This window comes from Erinaceus europaeus, chromosome 23 (genome assembly GCF_950295315.1).
Source record: "Erinaceus europaeus chromosome 23, mEriEur2.1, whole genome shotgun sequence".
Taxonomy (NCBI): domain Eukaryota; kingdom Metazoa; phylum Chordata; class Mammalia; order Eulipotyphla; family Erinaceidae; genus Erinaceus; species Erinaceus europaeus.
In genome coordinates, this window is record NC_080184.1 from 15,051,422 (window position 1) to 15,066,690 (window position 15,269).

Consider the following 15,269-nt stretch of genomic DNA (forward strand, 5'->3'; position numbering starts at 1 on the left):
AGCCCTGCGACACCGGGCGTGAGCGACGGGGGTCTCTGGACCCAGTGCCCACCTGTCCCCAGAGGGAGGGAGCAGCCCCCTTGCAAAGCTTGCCCCTTGCAGGACGGGGCCGGGGCTCGAACCCGGGGCCTTGCTCACGGTACTGTGCGCTCAGCCGGCCCGCTCTTCCTTATTCTCCCATCACCGTGATCACTCCCCGTAGACAGGGGAGACCGCAGCCCTGCGGGTGCTGCCCTTGGCCCCGCACTCGCCACCGCACTCGCCCAAGTGGGCGCCCTCCCACAGGCGCCCCTACCCACCCCAGCCGCCTTCTCCCTATCTTCTTGGTGGGAAGCCGGGCTGCGGGGCCTGGGGCCTGTCTCCCGAGGTGGGGCAGGGGGCAGGGGCTGCGACCTTCGCGGCGGGGACCTCCCTAACTCGGGGGCCAGGCCAGCTGCAGACACCGCAGGGAGCCTTGTGGAAGATCGGGCGGGCCGCCGAACGCCTTTCCGGCAGCTCCGGAAGCTGCGAGAGGCGGGTACAGGAGCCCCCAGCTTTCAGCTCCGAGGAGGGCGGGAGGCAGTTGCCAAGGTCGGGGTCGGGACTTGAACTCGTGCCTCCCAGCGCCGGGGCGGGACCAGGCCGGGCAGCGCGCGTGCTCGGCGAGCGGTTGGAGGCGGGGCTGCCGCTGGGCGCCAACCTATGAGCAGGCGGGGGCGGGACCCTGAGCCGGGAGTGCCGAGCCGCGCGACTGGGGGCGTGTCGGGGGCGTGTCGGGGGCGGGGCCGCTGCGTCGCGCGCAGACTCAGTGTGTTCCGGGAGGCGTGGTCTGCGGCCGGGCCGCGGGCGGGGGGTGCAGCGCGGGCCATGGAGCAGCCGGGACAGACGGTGGTGGTGACCGGTAGGCGGGCGCTGCGGGGCCGGGGGTGGCCGTGCGGCCCGGTCCGGGCGCTGTCAGCCCGTGTCCCCCCAGACCCTGATGACGGGAGCAGGGTGACACCCCAACCCTCGCGACCGGGGCGCTAATCTGGGGGTTCCGTCGGCCCCCGGAGGGGACGGTGACACCTGCCTAGGCCGGGCCGCCAAGATGCAGGCTGCGCCCGCCTTCCTGCCCTCCGAGGCCTCCACACAAAGGGCAGCCGCTGACCTCCGCACCCCCGCTGCCCTGCGCACCCCCGTGACCTCTGAACCCCCCCCCCCGCTGCCCTGCGCACCCCCGTGACCTCGGAACCCCCCCGCTGCCCTGCGCACCCCCGTGACCTCGGAACCCCCCCGCTGCCCTGCGCACCCCCGTGACCTCGGAACCCCTCCCCCCGCTGCCCTGCGCACCCCCGTGACCTCGGAACCCCTCCCCCCGCTGCCCTGCGCCCACCGTGACCTCTGAAACCCCCCCGCTGCCCTGCGCACCCCCGTGACCTCGGAACCCCTCCCCCCGCTGCCCTGCACACCCCCGTGACCTCTGAAACCCCCCCGCTGCCCTGCGCACCCCCGTGACCTCTGAACCCCCCCCCCCCGCTGCCCTGCGCACCCCTGTGACCTCGGAACCCCCCCCCTGCCCTGCGCACCCCCGTGACCTCCGAACCCCCCCCCCCCCGCTGACCTGTGCACCCCTGGTGACCTCTGAACCCCCCCTGCTGCCCTCCGCGCCCCCTGTGACTCTGAACCCACCCCGCTGACCTGCACACCCCCGTGACCTCCGAACACACCCCGCTGCCCTGCGCACCCCATGACCTCTGAACCCCCACCCCCGCTGCACTCCGCACCCACCCGCCCAGGGCGCGGCCCCTCAGTCACCGCACACAGGGACACATGCCCCCATGGCCCCCAGACCCCGACATTCCCCTCCCGCCGGCCTCACCCCGCCCCGCCCCGCAGGGTTCGGCCCTTTCGGGGAGCACGCGGTGAACGCCAGCTGGACGGCCGTGCAGGTGAGACGCAGAACCGCGCCACAGGGGGAGGCTCGGCGGGCCGGCAGGGGGCCAGCACCGCTCCTCAGATGGAGAGAAAGGCCCCACCCCACCCGCGGCGGCCTTGTGGGGCTGAGGCCCTGGGTCCGAGTGCCCGCACCGCGCGGGCCTCCCTGGACGCTGGGCTGTGGCGCCATCAGGCGGCCCTTCCTCTCGGGGGACTGAGCAACCAGGACTCACGCTCTGCTCGGCCTCCCTCTGCCACCTGCGATGCCGGGGCTCGAACCCGGGGCTCCTGCAGGAGGGATCATCCAGGGCGCCCACCCCGCAGGAGCTGCAGCAGCTGGGGCTGGGGGACGGCGTGCGGCTGCACGTGTACGAGATCCCCGTGGACTACCGGGCGGCGCAGCGCCTCGTGCCCGAGCTCTGGGAGCGGCACAGCCCTCAGGTGAGGGCGACAAGGGGCACCCTGCACAGCACCCAGGGAGCCCCATGGAGGGTGGGCAGGGCTGTGGGGTGTCTCCTCTCTCAGCACCCTGCACAGCACCCAGGGAGCCCATGGAGGGTGGGCAGGGCTGTGGGGTCTCTCCTCTCTCAGCACCCTGCACAGCACCCAGGGAGCCCATGGAGGGTGAGCAGGGCTGTGGGGTCTCTCCTCTCTCAGCACCAGGCACAGCACCCAGGGAGCCCCATGGAGGGTGGGCAGGGCTGTGGGGTGTCTCCTCTCTCAGCACCCTGCACAGCACCCAGGGAGCCCATGGAGGGTGGGCAGGGCTGTGGGGTCTCTCCTGTCTCAGCACCCTGCACAGCACCCAGGGAGCCCATGGAGGGTGAGCAGGGCTGTGGGGTCTCTCCTCTCTCAGCACCAGGCACAGCACCCAGGGAGCCCCATGGAGGGTGGGCAGGGCTGTGGGGTGTCTCCTCTCTCAGCACCCTGCACAGCACCCAGGGAGCCCATGGAGGGTGGGCAGGGCTGTGGGGTCTCTCCTGTCTCAGCACCCTGCACAGCACCCAGGGAGCCCATGGAGGGTGGGCAGGGCTGTGGGGTGTCTCCTCTCTCAGCACCATGCACAGCACCCAGGGAGCCCATGGAGGGTGGGCAGGGCTGTAGGGTGTCTCCTCTCTCAGCACCAGGCACAGCACCCAGGGAGCCCATGGAGGGTGGGCAGGGCTGTGGGGTCTCTCCTCTCTCAGCACCAGGCACAGCACCCAGGGAGCCCCATGGAGGGTGGGCAGGGCTGTGGGGTGTCTCCTCTCTCAGCACCAGGCACAGCACCCAGGGAGCCCATGGAGGGTGGGCAGGGCTGTGGGGTGTCTCCTCTCTCAGCACCAGGCACAGCACCCAGGGAGCCCATGGAGGGTGGGCAGGGCTGTGGGGTGTCTCCTCTCTCAGCACCAGGCACAGCACCCAGGGAGCCCATGGAGGGTGGGCAGGGCTGTGGGGTGTCTCCTCTCTCAGCACCAGGCACAGCACCCAGGGAGCCCATGGAGGGTGGGCAGGGCTGTGGGGTCTCTCCTCTCTCAGCACCCTGCACAGCACCCAGGGAGCCCATGGAGGGTGGGCAGGGCTGTGGGGTCTCACTCTCTCAGCACCCTGCACAGCACCCAGGGAGCCCATGGAGGGTGGGCAGGGCTGTGGGGTCTCTCCTCTCTCAGCACCCTGCACAGCACCCAGGGAGAGTTATAGTGGCTGCAGGTACAGGCCCAGAGCCCCCCTCAAGGCCCATCTGCCGGCAGCTGGTGGTGCACGTGGGTGTGTCGGGCTTGGCCTCCTCGGTGACACTGGAGTCCTGTGGCCACAACTCGGGTTACTGCCGCCCTGACAATCGGGACTTCAGCCCCTGCTCGGGCTGCTGCGTGGACGGCGGCCCCGACTGCCTGAGCTCCGTCATCGACATGGACGCCGTCTGCTGTCGCCTGGCCGCCCGGGGCCTGGACGTGGCCCTCAGCACCTCGCAGGACGCGGGCAGGTGTTCATGCTGAGAGGGAGCCTCCCAGGGCGCCGTGGGCTCCTCCCCTTTGTCGCCTGGGCGGCGGCAACCTGGGTCCCCAGAGGGTGGCACGGTGGGCACCCTGCCACAGAGCCTCCTGCCCAGCCCTTTGCTAAGCAGACCCGTCTTTATTTATTTATTACTGTTTCATTTCTTTTGGTCGGAGAGACACTGAAAGGGGTAGGGGAGACGGAGACAGAGAGACACCTGCCACCCGCTCCAACCGCACTGTGCGGGAAGCTTCTGCCCCACCACCCGCAGGTGGGGCCGGCGGCTCGAACCCGGGTTCTCTCACTGGATGACCTCTCTGCTGTCTGAGCCCCCGTCGGCCCGTGGACTGTGCAGTTTGACAGCTTCCACGTGGCCAGAGATGGAGAGACAGAGGCCAGCAGAGACTCTCCGAGCCACCATGTCCCTCCGTCTCACTGTGTCCCTCTGCCTCCACTCGTGTTCCCCGACCCCATGTCCCTGAATCCCCATCCCTGTGACCTGTCCCCGTATCCTCTCAGTCCCTCTGTCCCCCGTCCCCATGTCCCGTGTCTTCTCTGCCCCATGTCCCCGCCCATTGTCCCGTGTCCTCTCTGCCCCCATGTCCCCCGTCCCGTTGTCCCCTGTGCCCTCTCTGCCCCATGTCCCCTTGTCCCTGTGTCCTCTCTGTCCCCGTGTCCCCGCCCCCAACCTAAGCCCGTCTCCATGTCCCCGCAGGTTCCTGTGTGACTTCACCTACTTCCTGTCGCTGCTGCAGGGGTGCGGCCGAGCGGCCTTCGTGCACGTGCCCCCCGTGGGCCGCCCCTACTCGGCCAGGCAGCTGGGCTTGGCACTCCGGGCCGTGGTGCTGGAGATGCTGGCGCAGCTGGGGCCCCCCGCACCCCGGGCCTCATGAGGGGCCATCGAGATCCTGTCCTCTGCCTGCGGGGACCCTCCCGGGGCGCCGGTCGGATGGCAGGGCGACTCCAGGGCGTAAAACCCCATGCGGCCTCCGTCCCGTCTGCAGGACAGATCACTGATCAGAGATCTCTGAGGGATCCGGCAGGGGACCCGGGAAGGGGAAATGGGGGGTGCAGGGACCCGACCAGGTGATGGAACCCAGGGCTGACCCGTCCAGATGGGAGGAGAGAGAGACAGAGCCGCCCTGTAACAGGAAGCAAGTCTCCTGGCTTGCACCCCACCTAGAATCTGGGGTCCCCTGGTCCTCTGAGTCTGGGGCCCTCTGTTCCCTGAGTCTGGGGTCCCCTGCTCCTCTGAGTCTGGGGTCCTCTGCCCCCTGAGTCTGGGGTCCTCTGTTCCCCTGAGTCTGGGGTCCTCTGTTCCCCCTGAGTCTGGGGTCCTCTGTTCCCCTGAGTCTGGGGTCCTCTGTTCCCTGAGTCTGGGGTCCTCTTCCCCCTGAGTCTGGGGTCCTCATTTCCCCCTGAGTCTGGGATCCTCAGTTCCCCTGAGTCTGGGGTCCTCTGTTCCCCTGAGTCTGGGGTCCTCAGTTCCCCTGAGTCTGGGGTCCTCTGTTCCCCTGAGTCTGGGGTCCTCTGTTCCCCTGAGTCTGGGATCCTCAGTTCCCCTGAGTCTGGGGTCCTCTGTTCCCCTGAGTCTGGGGTCCTCTGTTCCCCTGAGTCTGGGGTCCTCTGTTTCCTGAGTCTGAGGTCCTCTGTTCCCCCTGATTCTGGGGTCCTCTGTTCCCCTGAGTCTGGGGTCCTCTGCCCCCTGAGTCTGGGGTCCTCTGTTCCCCTGAGTCTGGGGTCCTCTGTTCCCCCTGAGTCTGGGGTCCTCTGCCCCCTGAGTCTGGGGTCCTATGTTCCCTGAGTCTGGGGTCCTCTGTTCCCCTAAATCTGGGGTTCTCTGCCCCCTGAGTCTGGGGTCCTATGTTCCCTGAGTCTGCGGTCCTCTGTTCCCCTGAGTCTGGGGTCCTCTGCCCCGTGAGTCTGGGGTCCTCTGTTCCCCTGAGTCTGGGGTCCTCTGTTTCCTGAGTCTGAGGTCCTCTGTTCCCCCTGATTCTGGGGTCCTCTCTTTCCCTGAGTCTGGGGTCCTCTGCCCCCTGAGTCTGGGGTCCTCTGTTCCCCTAAGTCTGGGGTCCTCTGTTCCCCTGAGTCTGGGGTCCTCTGTTCCCCTGAGTCTGGGGTCCTCTGTTCCCCCTGAGTCTGGGGTCCTCTCTTTCCCTGAGTCTGGGGTCCTCTGCCCCCTGAGTCTGGGGTCCTCTGTTCCCCTAAGTCTGGGGTCCTCTGTTCCCCTGAGTCTGGGGTCCTCTGTTCCCCTGAGTCTGGGGTCCTCTGTTCCCCCTGAGTCTGGGGTCCTCTGTTCCCCTGAGTCTGGGGTCCTCTGTTCCCTGAGTCTGGGGTCCTCTGTTCCCCCTGAGTCTGGGGTCCTCAGTTCCCCTGAGTCTGGGGTCCTCTGTTCCCCTGAGTCTGGGGTCCTCTGTTCCCCTGAGTCTGGGGTCCTCTGTTCCCCTGAGTCTGGGGTCCTCTGTTCCCCCTGAGTCTGGGGTCCTCTGTTCCCCTGAGTCTGGGGTCCTCTGTTCCCCTGAGTGTGGGGTCCTCAGTTCCCCTGAGTCTGGGGTCCTCTGTTCCCCTGAGTCTGGGGTCCTCTGTTCCCTGAGTCTGGGGTCCTCTGCCCCCTGAGTCTGGGGTCCTCAGTTCCCCCTGAGTCTGGGATCCTCAGTTCCCCTGAGCCTGGGGTCCTCTGTTCCCCTGAGTCTGGGGTCCTCTGCCCCCTGAGTCTGGGGTCCTATGTTCCCTGAGTCTGGGGTCCTCTGTTCCCCTGAGTCTGGGGTCCTCTGCCACCTGAGTCTGGGGTCCTCTGCCCCTGAGTCTGGGGTCCTCTGCCCCGAGTCTGGGGTCCTCCATTCCCCTGAGTCTGGGGTCCTCTGCCCCCTGAGTCTGGGGTTTCTGCCACCTGAGTCTGGGGTCCTCTACCCCCTGAGTCTGGGGTCCTCTGTTCCCTGAGTCTGGGGTCCTCAGTTCCCCTGAGTCTGGGGTCCTCTGCCCCCTGAGTCTAGGGTCCTCTGCCCCTGAGTCTGGGGTCCTCTGTTCCCCTGAGTCTGGGGTCCTCTGTTCCCCTGAGTCTGGGGTCCTCTGTTCCCTAAGTCTGCGGTCCTCTGTTCCCCCTGAGTCTGGGGTCCTCTGTTCCCTGAGTCTGGGGTCCTCTGTTCCCCTGAGTCTGGGGTCCTCTGTTCCCCTGAGTCTGGGGTCCTCTGTTCCCTAAGTCTGCGGTCCTCTGTTCCCCCTGAGTCTGGGGTCCTCTGTTCCCTGAGTCTGGGGTCTACTGTTCCCTTAGTCTGGGGTCCTCTGCCCCCTGAGTCTGGGGTTCTCTGTTCCCTGAGTCTGGGGTCCTCTGTTCCCCTGAGTCTGGGGTCCTCTGTTCCCCTGAGTCTGGGGTCCTCTATTCCTCCTGAGTCTGGGGTCCTCTGCCCCCTGTGTCTGGGGTCCTCTGTTCCCCTGAGTCTGGGGTCCTCTGTTCCCCCTGAGTGTGGGGTCCTGTGTTCCTCTGAGTCTGGGGTCCTCTGTTCTCCTGAGTCTGGGGTCCTCTGTTCCCCTGAGTCTGGGGTCCTCTATTCCTCCTGAGTCTGGGGTCCTCTGTTCCCCCTGTGTCTGGGGTCCTCTGCCCCGAGTCTGGAGGGGCCTCAGCCTCAGTGGCCATGATACGGGAGATGTCCTGGTTTCAGTGCTGAGACCCAAGATTCAGGGGACCCCAGTCCTGTCCCCCCACCGCCCGTATCCAAGGCGACCTTTCACCCCTCGCCTCCCCTTCTGTGCGAGAGTCGGGGTCCCACACAGGACGGGGGTCTCACAGGACCGTCCCAAGTGCCTTCCCCACCTGGAGCAGCCTTCCGGGCTGAGGAGCCGGGGGCCACGTCCCCGCAAACCTGGGGTCCCCACTCCCGACTCCCCGCCTGGGGGTCCCCCTGCCCTGAGCCCCTGGGGCCCCCGCCCGGGTCTGCCCCCGGTGTCCTGGGGGCGCCGTGCCTGGGACCCCAGGCCGGGGAGGGGGCTGTGTGGCCCCCCAAGAAGTGACAATAAAGACCTCAGCACACAAGCTGCCTCCTGTCTCTGGGGACCAGGGACCCCGCGTCTGGGACCCCACTCCGGAGGCTCACCCCCCACTCTGCACCTGCCTGAGAGTCGCCTGGCCTCTGGGCGAGGTGGGAAGGGGTCTCCCGTGCACCCCTCTGCCCCCGCGAGCTCCTGTGCGCCCCTCAAACCGCGGCGGCTGGGAGTCACGGCCAGGCCAGGGGCAGAGTCCAGCGGGGAGCCGCGGCTGCCGACCTGCCCGGGCTTGTCAGAGGCCCGCGGGCGCGTGGGGGACCCGGCGGTTTCCGGGCCGTGACCTCGGCCGCCTGACCCTCAGCTGACCGGCTTCCTGCTGCGGCCGCGTTCCCACCCCCACGACCACATCCTGGCCCCCCAGGGCTGCGGGCCCCCCCAAGCCCGGCACGGCACCGGCTCCGGGACCCGGGTTCAAACCCGGCACCACATGGAGCACCACCGACAGCATGGGGGAGGCTCCCTGGCTGGGCGTCGCCATCTCTGTCTCTGCAGCAAAGCACAGACACCGGTTCCTCTCATCTCTCCGTCTCTTATCTCTCTGGTCTCATCTCGTCTCTCATTTCTGTCTCTCTTGACTCGTCTCTCATCTCTTTTATCTCATCTCTCTCTGGTTTCATCTCTCATCTCTCTCTTGTCTCTCTCTTATCTCTTGTCTGTCTCATCTCTTGTCTGTCTATCCCTCTTGTCTCTCCCTCTTGTCTGTCTCATCTCTCTCTCTCATCTCTCTCCCTCTCGTCTCTCCCTCTCTCTTGTCTCTCATCGCTAGTCTCTCTCATCTCTCCCTCTCTTGTCTCTCCCTCTTTCTCTCTCCCTCTCATCTCTCCCTCTCGTCTCTCTTCCTTATCTCTCTCCCTCTCTCGTCTCTTGTCTCTTATCTCTCATATCTCTCATCTCTCCCTCTCTTGTCTCTCATCTCTCCCCCCTCTTGTTTTTTGTCTCTCATCTCTCTCTCGTCTCTTGTCTCTCATCTATCTCGTCTCTTGTCTCTCATCTCTCTCTTGTCTCTCATCTCTCTCCAGGGCTATTGCCGGCACTTGCTGCTGGCGCCGGGATCCCCTGCTCCTGGGGGCCGACCCTGCATTGTATCTGACGGGACAGAGATCGGGGCGGGGAGACCCGCGGAGAAGCGACTGTCCTGCAGCTGGGGGGTCGGGCTCCAGCCCCCGTCCGTGTGCCGTGTGCTTGACCCGCGCGCCACCGCGGACCCCGGCCCCCCAGCTCTTTCTCTTGTGACTTTGTTATCATCTTTATGCATTTCTTGGATGGAGACAGCCAGAAATTGAAAAGGAAGGGGAGACGGAGAGACAGGCGCCTGCAGCCCTGCTCCACCACTCTGAAGCTGGCGGGGGCCAGGGGCTCGAACCCGGGTCCTTGTGAGCTGTAACGTGAGCGCTCAGCCCTATCCTTCTCTCTAGTGACAGAATGCGCCTCCACACGGGCCTCTGGGCTGGGGAGGCGGTGCAGTGGTTAGTGCACCAGACTCTCCCGCCTGAGGCTCCAGGGCCCCGGGTTCGAGCCCCAGCACCACCGTCAGCCAGAGCTGATCAGTGCTCTGGGCAGAATGACGATAAAAATGGTACCAGGGCGCCGGGCAGTGGTGCCGCAGCTGGCTAAGCGCACAAGGACGAAGGTTCAAGTCCCTGGTCCCCGCCTGCAGGGGGAAGCTTCACGAGTGGTGGAGCCGGGCGGCAGGGGTCTCTGTCTCTCTGTCTTCCCCCTCCCCTCTCAATTTCTCTGTCTCTAGTAAATAAACATTAAAAAACAAAAACTAAAGATGGTATTAGTATCAGTGATAATACTATTAAAATGCTGGGGCGCACTCTCTCTCGTCATTAAAATAAAACATTAAACAGAGTCGGAAAATAAATCGAAAAGAAACGTCAAGCTTGCGTATTAACAGTGGGAGAAAGCAGTGTGTTGGGGCCTGAGCGCTAGCTCACCAGAGGGAGGCCCCGCACTCCAACCCAGGCACCACCTGGGAGATGCCATGGCACCTGGGGAGACTCCCCTTGTGTGTGAGAATGGAGGTCACAGCCCCGGGGGCCGGTCCCCGCCCAGCCCCCTTAGTCCCAGAGCTGGGGGGGGGGGTTTCCGGCCGATGTTGCACTCTGATTGCGTCGGCTTCGGGAAAGGTCTGAGCTCACCGCTGGCTGCCTGCCCGCTGGCCGCTGCGGCCCTGAGGTCACCCTGGGCGCCCGCCAAGTGCTTCTTCTCCAGGACCCGGCAGGGGCTCAGGGGCCTTCCTGTCCCCAACCTGCTATGTCCAGGGTGAGGGGACCAGCCCTCAGCCCCTTCCCCACTGTCCAGGGGAATACTACGTAGTCAGGAAGAGGGGCCGGGGCAGAGCCAGCATTCTGACCCAGACCTGAAATGGTGCCACTGCCCCAAGATCTGGAGACGTCCTCCCCTGAGACAGAGATGAGAGGAGACCCCACAGGATTGCTCCTCCAGCCAGGGAGCTTCCCCCCGTGCAGTTCAGGGTGCTCCCATGGGGTACCTGGGCTGGACCCGCTGGTCTGGATCCCAGCTGGCTCCTGGGCAGCTCAACCACCCTGATCCCCGGCCAGCGTGAGGTCGGCCCGGTGACGTCCAGGTTGTGTGGTCATGGGGAGCGGCCGCCCAGCTCCCAGGTCGGCGGGCAGAGCACACACCATCCTGTCTGTGAACCCCGGGTTCAAGCCCCAGCATCACATGGGAAAACCCTGGATGGACAGCACCGGGGGAAGCTCCCCTGGCTTGAAGGGCAGAGCTGTGGGGTCTCCCCTGGATTCTGTCTCTGTCCATCTGAAGAAAGCCCGACTGCAGTGAAGCCTGGAGAAGAAAAACTACTAAGAGCTGGGGAGAACCCTGGGCACCGGGGTTCTGCAGGACACTCTCCTGCCCGGGGCACGGAGGTCCTGGGTTCAATCCCCAGCACCCATCATCCAGGCTCTGAATAATAATAACAATAACAATGCTGGGGGGCCCCATCAGCCAGGCTCTGAATAATAATAATAACAATATCAATGCTGGGGGGCCCCATCAGCCAGGCTCTGATAATAATAATAACAATATCAATGCTGGGGGGCCCCATCAGCCAGGCTCTGAATAATAATAATAACAATATCAATGCTGGGGGGCCCCATCAGCCAGGCTCTGAATAATAATAATAACAAGTCTGTAGCCCCCAGGAACTCGGCGGCGCAGCACAGGGGCGGGGGCGGACTCCGACCGGGGGTCCCCAGCTGCCCGGCCTCCCGCTTCCCGGCCGGCAGGAAGCCCCCGCCCCGCCCCGCCCCGCGCCCCGCGCCCCGCTGGGGACCTTCCGCAGGGACACCCCGCCCCGCTGCCCGGGGGCCGGGGGCCGGGGGCCGGGGCCGGGGCCGGGGGCGGGCCGGGCCGGGCGGGGCAGGGCGGGCCAAGGTCCGGCTTTAAGGCGGCGGCCCCCGCGGTCCCGCCGAGTCCGCGATGGCGCCGCCGCTGCTGTGGGTGCTGTGGGCGCTGCTCCCCGGGCCGCCCCTGCCGCCGCCCCGCCACCCTCCGCCCGGGGCCCCGGGGCTGCGCGCGCGCTACCGGCACCTGCAGAGCCGCCTGCGGCAGAACCAGACGTGGGGGGCCCCGAACCCCGAGCCGCTCGTCCGCGTCCTCACCCCCCAGTGTGAGTGACACCCCCGCTGGCCGCCGCTCCGGGCTGCTGGGACCGAGGGATCCGGGGACTTGGGGAACCTCGGGGCCCCCGACGGGGGATACAGGGGTCTGCGGGTCTGGGAATCCCGAGATCTAGGGATCCAGAGATCTGGGGACATGAGGATCTGGGGCTCTGGGAGTCCAGGGATCTAGGGATCCAGGGATCTGGGGACATGAGGATCTGGGGCTCCGGGAGTCCAGGGATCTAGGGATCCAGGCACGTGAGGATCTGGGGCTCTGGGAGTCCAGGGATCTAGGGATCTGGGGACATGAGGATCTGGGGCTCTGGGAGTCCAGGGATCCAGGCACGTGAGGATCTGGGGCTCTGGGAGTCTAGGGATCCAGGGATCTGGGGACATGAGGATCTGGGTTCTGGGAGTCCAGGGATCTAGGGATCCGGGGACATGAGGATCTGGGGCTCTGGGAGTCCAGGGATCTAGGGATCCAGGGACATGAGGATCTGGGGCTCTGGGAGTCCAGGGATCCAGGGATCCGGGACATGAGGATCTGGGGCTCTGGGAGTCCAGGGATACGGGGACATGAGGATTTGGGGCTCTGGGAGTCCAGGGATCCAGGGATCTGGTGACATGAGGATCTGGGTTCTGGGAGTCCAGCGATCTGGGGACATGAGGATCTGGGGCTCTGGGAGTCCAGGGATCTAGGGATCTGGGGATATGAGGATCTGGGGCTCTGGGAGTCCAGGGATCTAGGGATCTGGGGACATGACGATCTGGGGCTCTGGGAGTCCAGGGATCTAGGGATCCAGGGATCTGGGGACATGAGCATCTGGGGCTCTGGGAACCTAGGGACTTGGGGTTCTTGGAATCCAGGAACTTGGGGATCCATGGATCTATGGATCCGGGCTCATGGGGATCTGGTGGTCTGTAAGAACCGGCTGGGCTGGCTCAGAATCTGATGCAACCTCCCGCCAAGACAGGGACCGGCCCACGTGACAGTGGGGGCGGGGCACCCGCTCTCTCAGCCCGGCAGGGGGGGTCCCGGATTGGAGGGGGGGTCTCCCGGGCTGCTGGCTCTCTCTCAGCCCAGATTGGAGGGGTGGTCTCCCGGGATGCTGGCTCTGCTCCAGCCTCAGGGTCCTGGTTCCCCAACTCCTGCCGCCCCCAGAAGCCTTGGGCCGTGCATGGTGACACCGCCTCAGAGGCCAAGTGCTGCACGGTCCCGGGTTCGATCCCGGGCACCACCGGAGCCGGAGCAGGGCGAAGCTCTGGCACCTCACCTCATAAAAGTAAATCAGCTATGAAAAGCGTATTTCCATGTCTTCTTTAAAGCCCTAGAGCAGCGGGCGACACTCGTGGAAGTAAACAGCCAGCGCCGCGGCCTGGCTGCCCGGCATGACCCGGGTTCGAGCCCGGCCCCCGCCGCGCTGGAGGAGGCCCCCGGCTTGGCTTCTGTTCTCTTTCTTCTCTGTAGGTGACACAGGGCTGAGCGGCTGGCGCTCCGGTGCGAGGACCTGGGTCCGAGCCCCACAGCCAGCGTGTGCGCCAGAGCGCGGCCCTGCTAGCCTCGAGCGGTACTCAGGTCGCTGAGCTCTGGGCTGATGCTGTTAGCGGCCCGAGCTGGGACGGTGGAGCTTCAGGCAGGAGTCTGCATAAACCAATCTTGAAATAAATAAGTTCCATCTTTACGTATATTTGAGGGTTATCACGAGGTATTTTATTACTTTATGTGTTTGAAAAGATTTTATTTATTTACTAATGAGAAACATAGGCGAGAGAAAGAACCAGCCATCACTCTGGTACATGTGCTGCCGGGGATCGAACTCGGGACCTCACGCTTGAGAGCCCAGTGCCTCAGTCACTGCGCCACCTCCCGGACCACTATGCTATGTTCTTTGAAGTTCTGCCATTTTGATGTTTTTCCTTATTATTGAATAGACACAGAGAGAAAGGGAAAGGGGAGGGCGAGGTCTAGACAGCCACCTGCAGCCCTGCTTCACCACCGGTCGCCACTGCAGCTGGGGAGCGGGGCCTCGAAGCCGGGGCCTGGCTGGGGTCGGGGTCGGGGTCGGGGTCAGCGCTACCGGGCCCAGCACCGCCGAGCCCGCTGCCTCCCCGGACACGGAGGGCGCGGCCGGTGCCAGGCGACAGGTAAGGGCAGGTTCCGGGCGCGGGAGGCAGGTGCGGGGCGCAGATGCAGGTGCGGGGGGGCAGGTGCGGGGCGCAGATGCAGGTGCGGGGGGGCAGGTGCGGGGCGCAGATGCAGGTGCGGGGGGGGGGCAGGTGTGGAGCGCAGGTACGGGGGCAGGTGCGGGGCGCAGATGCAGGTGCGGGGGGGCAGGTGTGGAACGCAGGTACGGGGGCAGGTGCGGGGCGCAGATGCAGGTGCGGGGGGGGGCAGGTGTGGAGCGCAGGTACGGGGGCAGGTGCGGGGCGCAGATGCAGGTGCGGGGGGGGGCAGGTGTGGAGCGCAGGTACGGGGGCAGTTGCGGGGCGCAGATGCAGGTGCGGGGAGCAGATGCAGGTGCAAGGCGCAGATGCAAGTGCGGGGTGCCAGTGCGGGGCGGGCGCGGCCGGAGCTGGTTCCTGCTGACCGTCCGTCCCCTCTGCCCGCAGCGCGCCTGCAGCCCGACGGCCTCCTGCACCTGCTGGTCCGCGGGGCGCCCCCCGCCTCCCGGCTGCACCGCGCCTTGCTGCGGGCGCCCGCGACGGCGCGGAGCTCCCGGGACGTGACGCGGCCGCTGCGCCGCCAGCTGCACCTGCGGGGACCCCGGGCGGCCGTCCTGCGCCTGCGCGCCCCGCACAACCGGACCCTCCAGGGGCGCCCGCGGCTCGAGCTGCACTGGCGGGCGCCGGCCGGCAGGGGGCGGCGCGGCGCGCAGGCGCAGGACGGCTGCCCGCTGGGGGCGGGGCGCTGCTGCCGCCTACTGAGCCTGCGCGCCACGCTCGAGGAGCTGGGCTGGGCCGATTGGGTGCTGGCGCCGCGAGAGCTCGATGTGCGCATGTGCGCCGGCGCCTGCCCCAGCCGCTTCCGGTCAGCCAACACGCACGCGCAGATGCAGGCGCGTCTCCACGGCCGAAACCCGGACGCCGCGCCGGCGCCGTGCTGCGTGCCCGCCGCCTACGAACCTGTGGTGCTCATGCACAAGGACAGCGCCGGCCGCGTGGCGCTCACGCCCTTCGACGACCTGGTGGCCAGCGACTGCCACTGCGCCTGAGCGGCGACTCGCCCAGCGGATTCATGGCAGCCGTCTGTTGTGCGCGTACGCAGCGCGTCCGGCCTCGGACTTCCGCCCTGACTAGCGTGTGGCGGCGCGTGGCGCTACTGCACATGCGCGACGCTTGGCCTCCAACTGCCCCGCCCACCCGGCGACGACTGCGCACGCGCGGTCTGCGTACTCGGCGTGACGGTCCTCGGAAGTGCGCCTGTCATCTGCTCCCACTGCGCCTGCGCGGACCCCAACCGCCCGCGCGTGCGCAGTGTGGGCGACCTCCGTCCACCATCCGCCGTTAGAAGGGGCGCGGGTTCGATCCTCCACTCCGCCCTCCGGGGCCTATTTATGTTCCTGTATTTAATGTTAATTTATTGGGTAAGGGGGTGGCGGGTGGTCGACCAGGCTGCCTTTATTTAAAGAAAGGGAATGGATGGGTGTCGGGTAGGTGTGGTCCCGGGTTCGAAGCTTCCCCCCTGCACCCCCAAAATAAAGTGTTTTTACGTGAAATCCTGGGGGGTCCCCG

At 66.4% G+C, this 15,269-nt stretch overlaps 2 protein-coding genes and 1 long non-coding RNA gene across 6 annotated transcripts; all 3 read left to right on the forward strand.

Moving 5' to 3' along the window:
- The first annotated feature begins 822 nt into the window (after positions 1–822).
- PGPEP1 (pyroglutamyl-peptidase I) lies at positions 823–5,052 on the forward strand. Of its 3 annotated transcripts, XM_060182405.1 has the most exons (6): positions 823–880; positions 1,855–1,907; positions 2,218–2,334; positions 3,624–3,855; positions 4,022–4,138; positions 4,583–5,049. In XM_060182405.1, exons 1-6 carry the CDS (start codon positions 847–849, stop codon positions 4,882–4,884), a joined length of 855 nt encoding a protein of 284 aa, XP_060038388.1. In that variant the 5' UTR covers positions 823–846; the 3' UTR covers positions 4,885–5,049. The 3 variants fall into 3 exon arrangements, with proteins under 3 accessions (XP_060038388.1, XP_060038389.1, XP_007533272.1); XM_060182406.1 differs by lacking the exon at positions 2,218–2,334 and having other exon boundaries at positions 4,583–5,052; XM_007533210.3 differs by lacking the exon at positions 4,022–4,138 and having other exon boundaries at positions 3,624–3,856; positions 4,583–4,882.
- A 45-nt stretch (positions 5,053–5,097) lies between these two features.
- LOC132535658 (uncharacterized) lies at positions 5,098–7,897 on the forward strand. The gene is made up of 2 exons (XR_009547377.1): positions 5,098–5,145; positions 6,197–7,897. It is a non-coding gene; the product is annotated as an uncharacterized LOC132535658 (long non-coding RNA).
- Positions 7,898–11,241: 3,344 nt separating this feature from the next.
- Positions 11,242–15,253, forward strand: GDF15 (growth differentiation factor 15). Of its 2 annotated transcripts, XM_060182379.1 has the most exons (3): positions 11,242–11,545; positions 13,470–13,682; positions 14,148–15,253. In XM_060182379.1, exons 1-3 carry the CDS (start codon positions 11,356–11,358, stop codon positions 14,747–14,749), a joined length of 1,005 nt encoding a protein of 334 aa, XP_060038362.1. In that variant the 5' UTR covers positions 11,242–11,355; the 3' UTR covers positions 14,750–15,253. The 2 variants fall into 2 exon arrangements, with proteins under 2 accessions (XP_060038362.1, XP_060038363.1); XM_060182380.1 differs by lacking the exon at positions 13,470–13,682 and having other exon boundaries at positions 11,245–11,545.
- Positions 15,254–15,269: the final 16 nt, after the last annotated feature.

Excerpts from the sequence above, each read along its gene's own strand:
- PGPEP1 (XM_060182405.1), top strand. The coding sequence starts at position 847 with ATGGAGCAGCCGGGACAGACGGTGGTGGTGACCG. Across the intron at positions 881-1,854 it reads ACAGACGGTGGTGGTGACCG|GGTTCGGCCCTTTCGGGGAG; the intron begins GTAGGCGGGCGC and ends CCCGCCCCGCAG. Across the intron at positions 3,856-4,021 it reads CACCTCGCAGGACGCGGGCA|GTTTCATTTCTTTTGGTCGG; the intron begins GGTGTTCATGCT and ends TTATTTATTACT.
- GDF15 (XM_060182379.1), top strand. The coding sequence starts at position 11,356 with ATGGCGCCGCCGCTGCTGTGGGTGCTGTGGGCGCTGCTCCCCGGGCCG. Across the intron at positions 11,546-13,469 it reads CCGCGTCCTCACCCCCCAGT|ACACAGAGAGAAAGGGAAAG; the intron begins GTGAGTGACACC and ends ATTATTGAATAG. Across the intron at positions 13,683-14,147 it reads CGGCCGGTGCCAGGCGACAG|CGCGCCTGCAGCCCGACGGC; the intron begins GTAAGGGCAGGT and ends CTCTGCCCGCAG.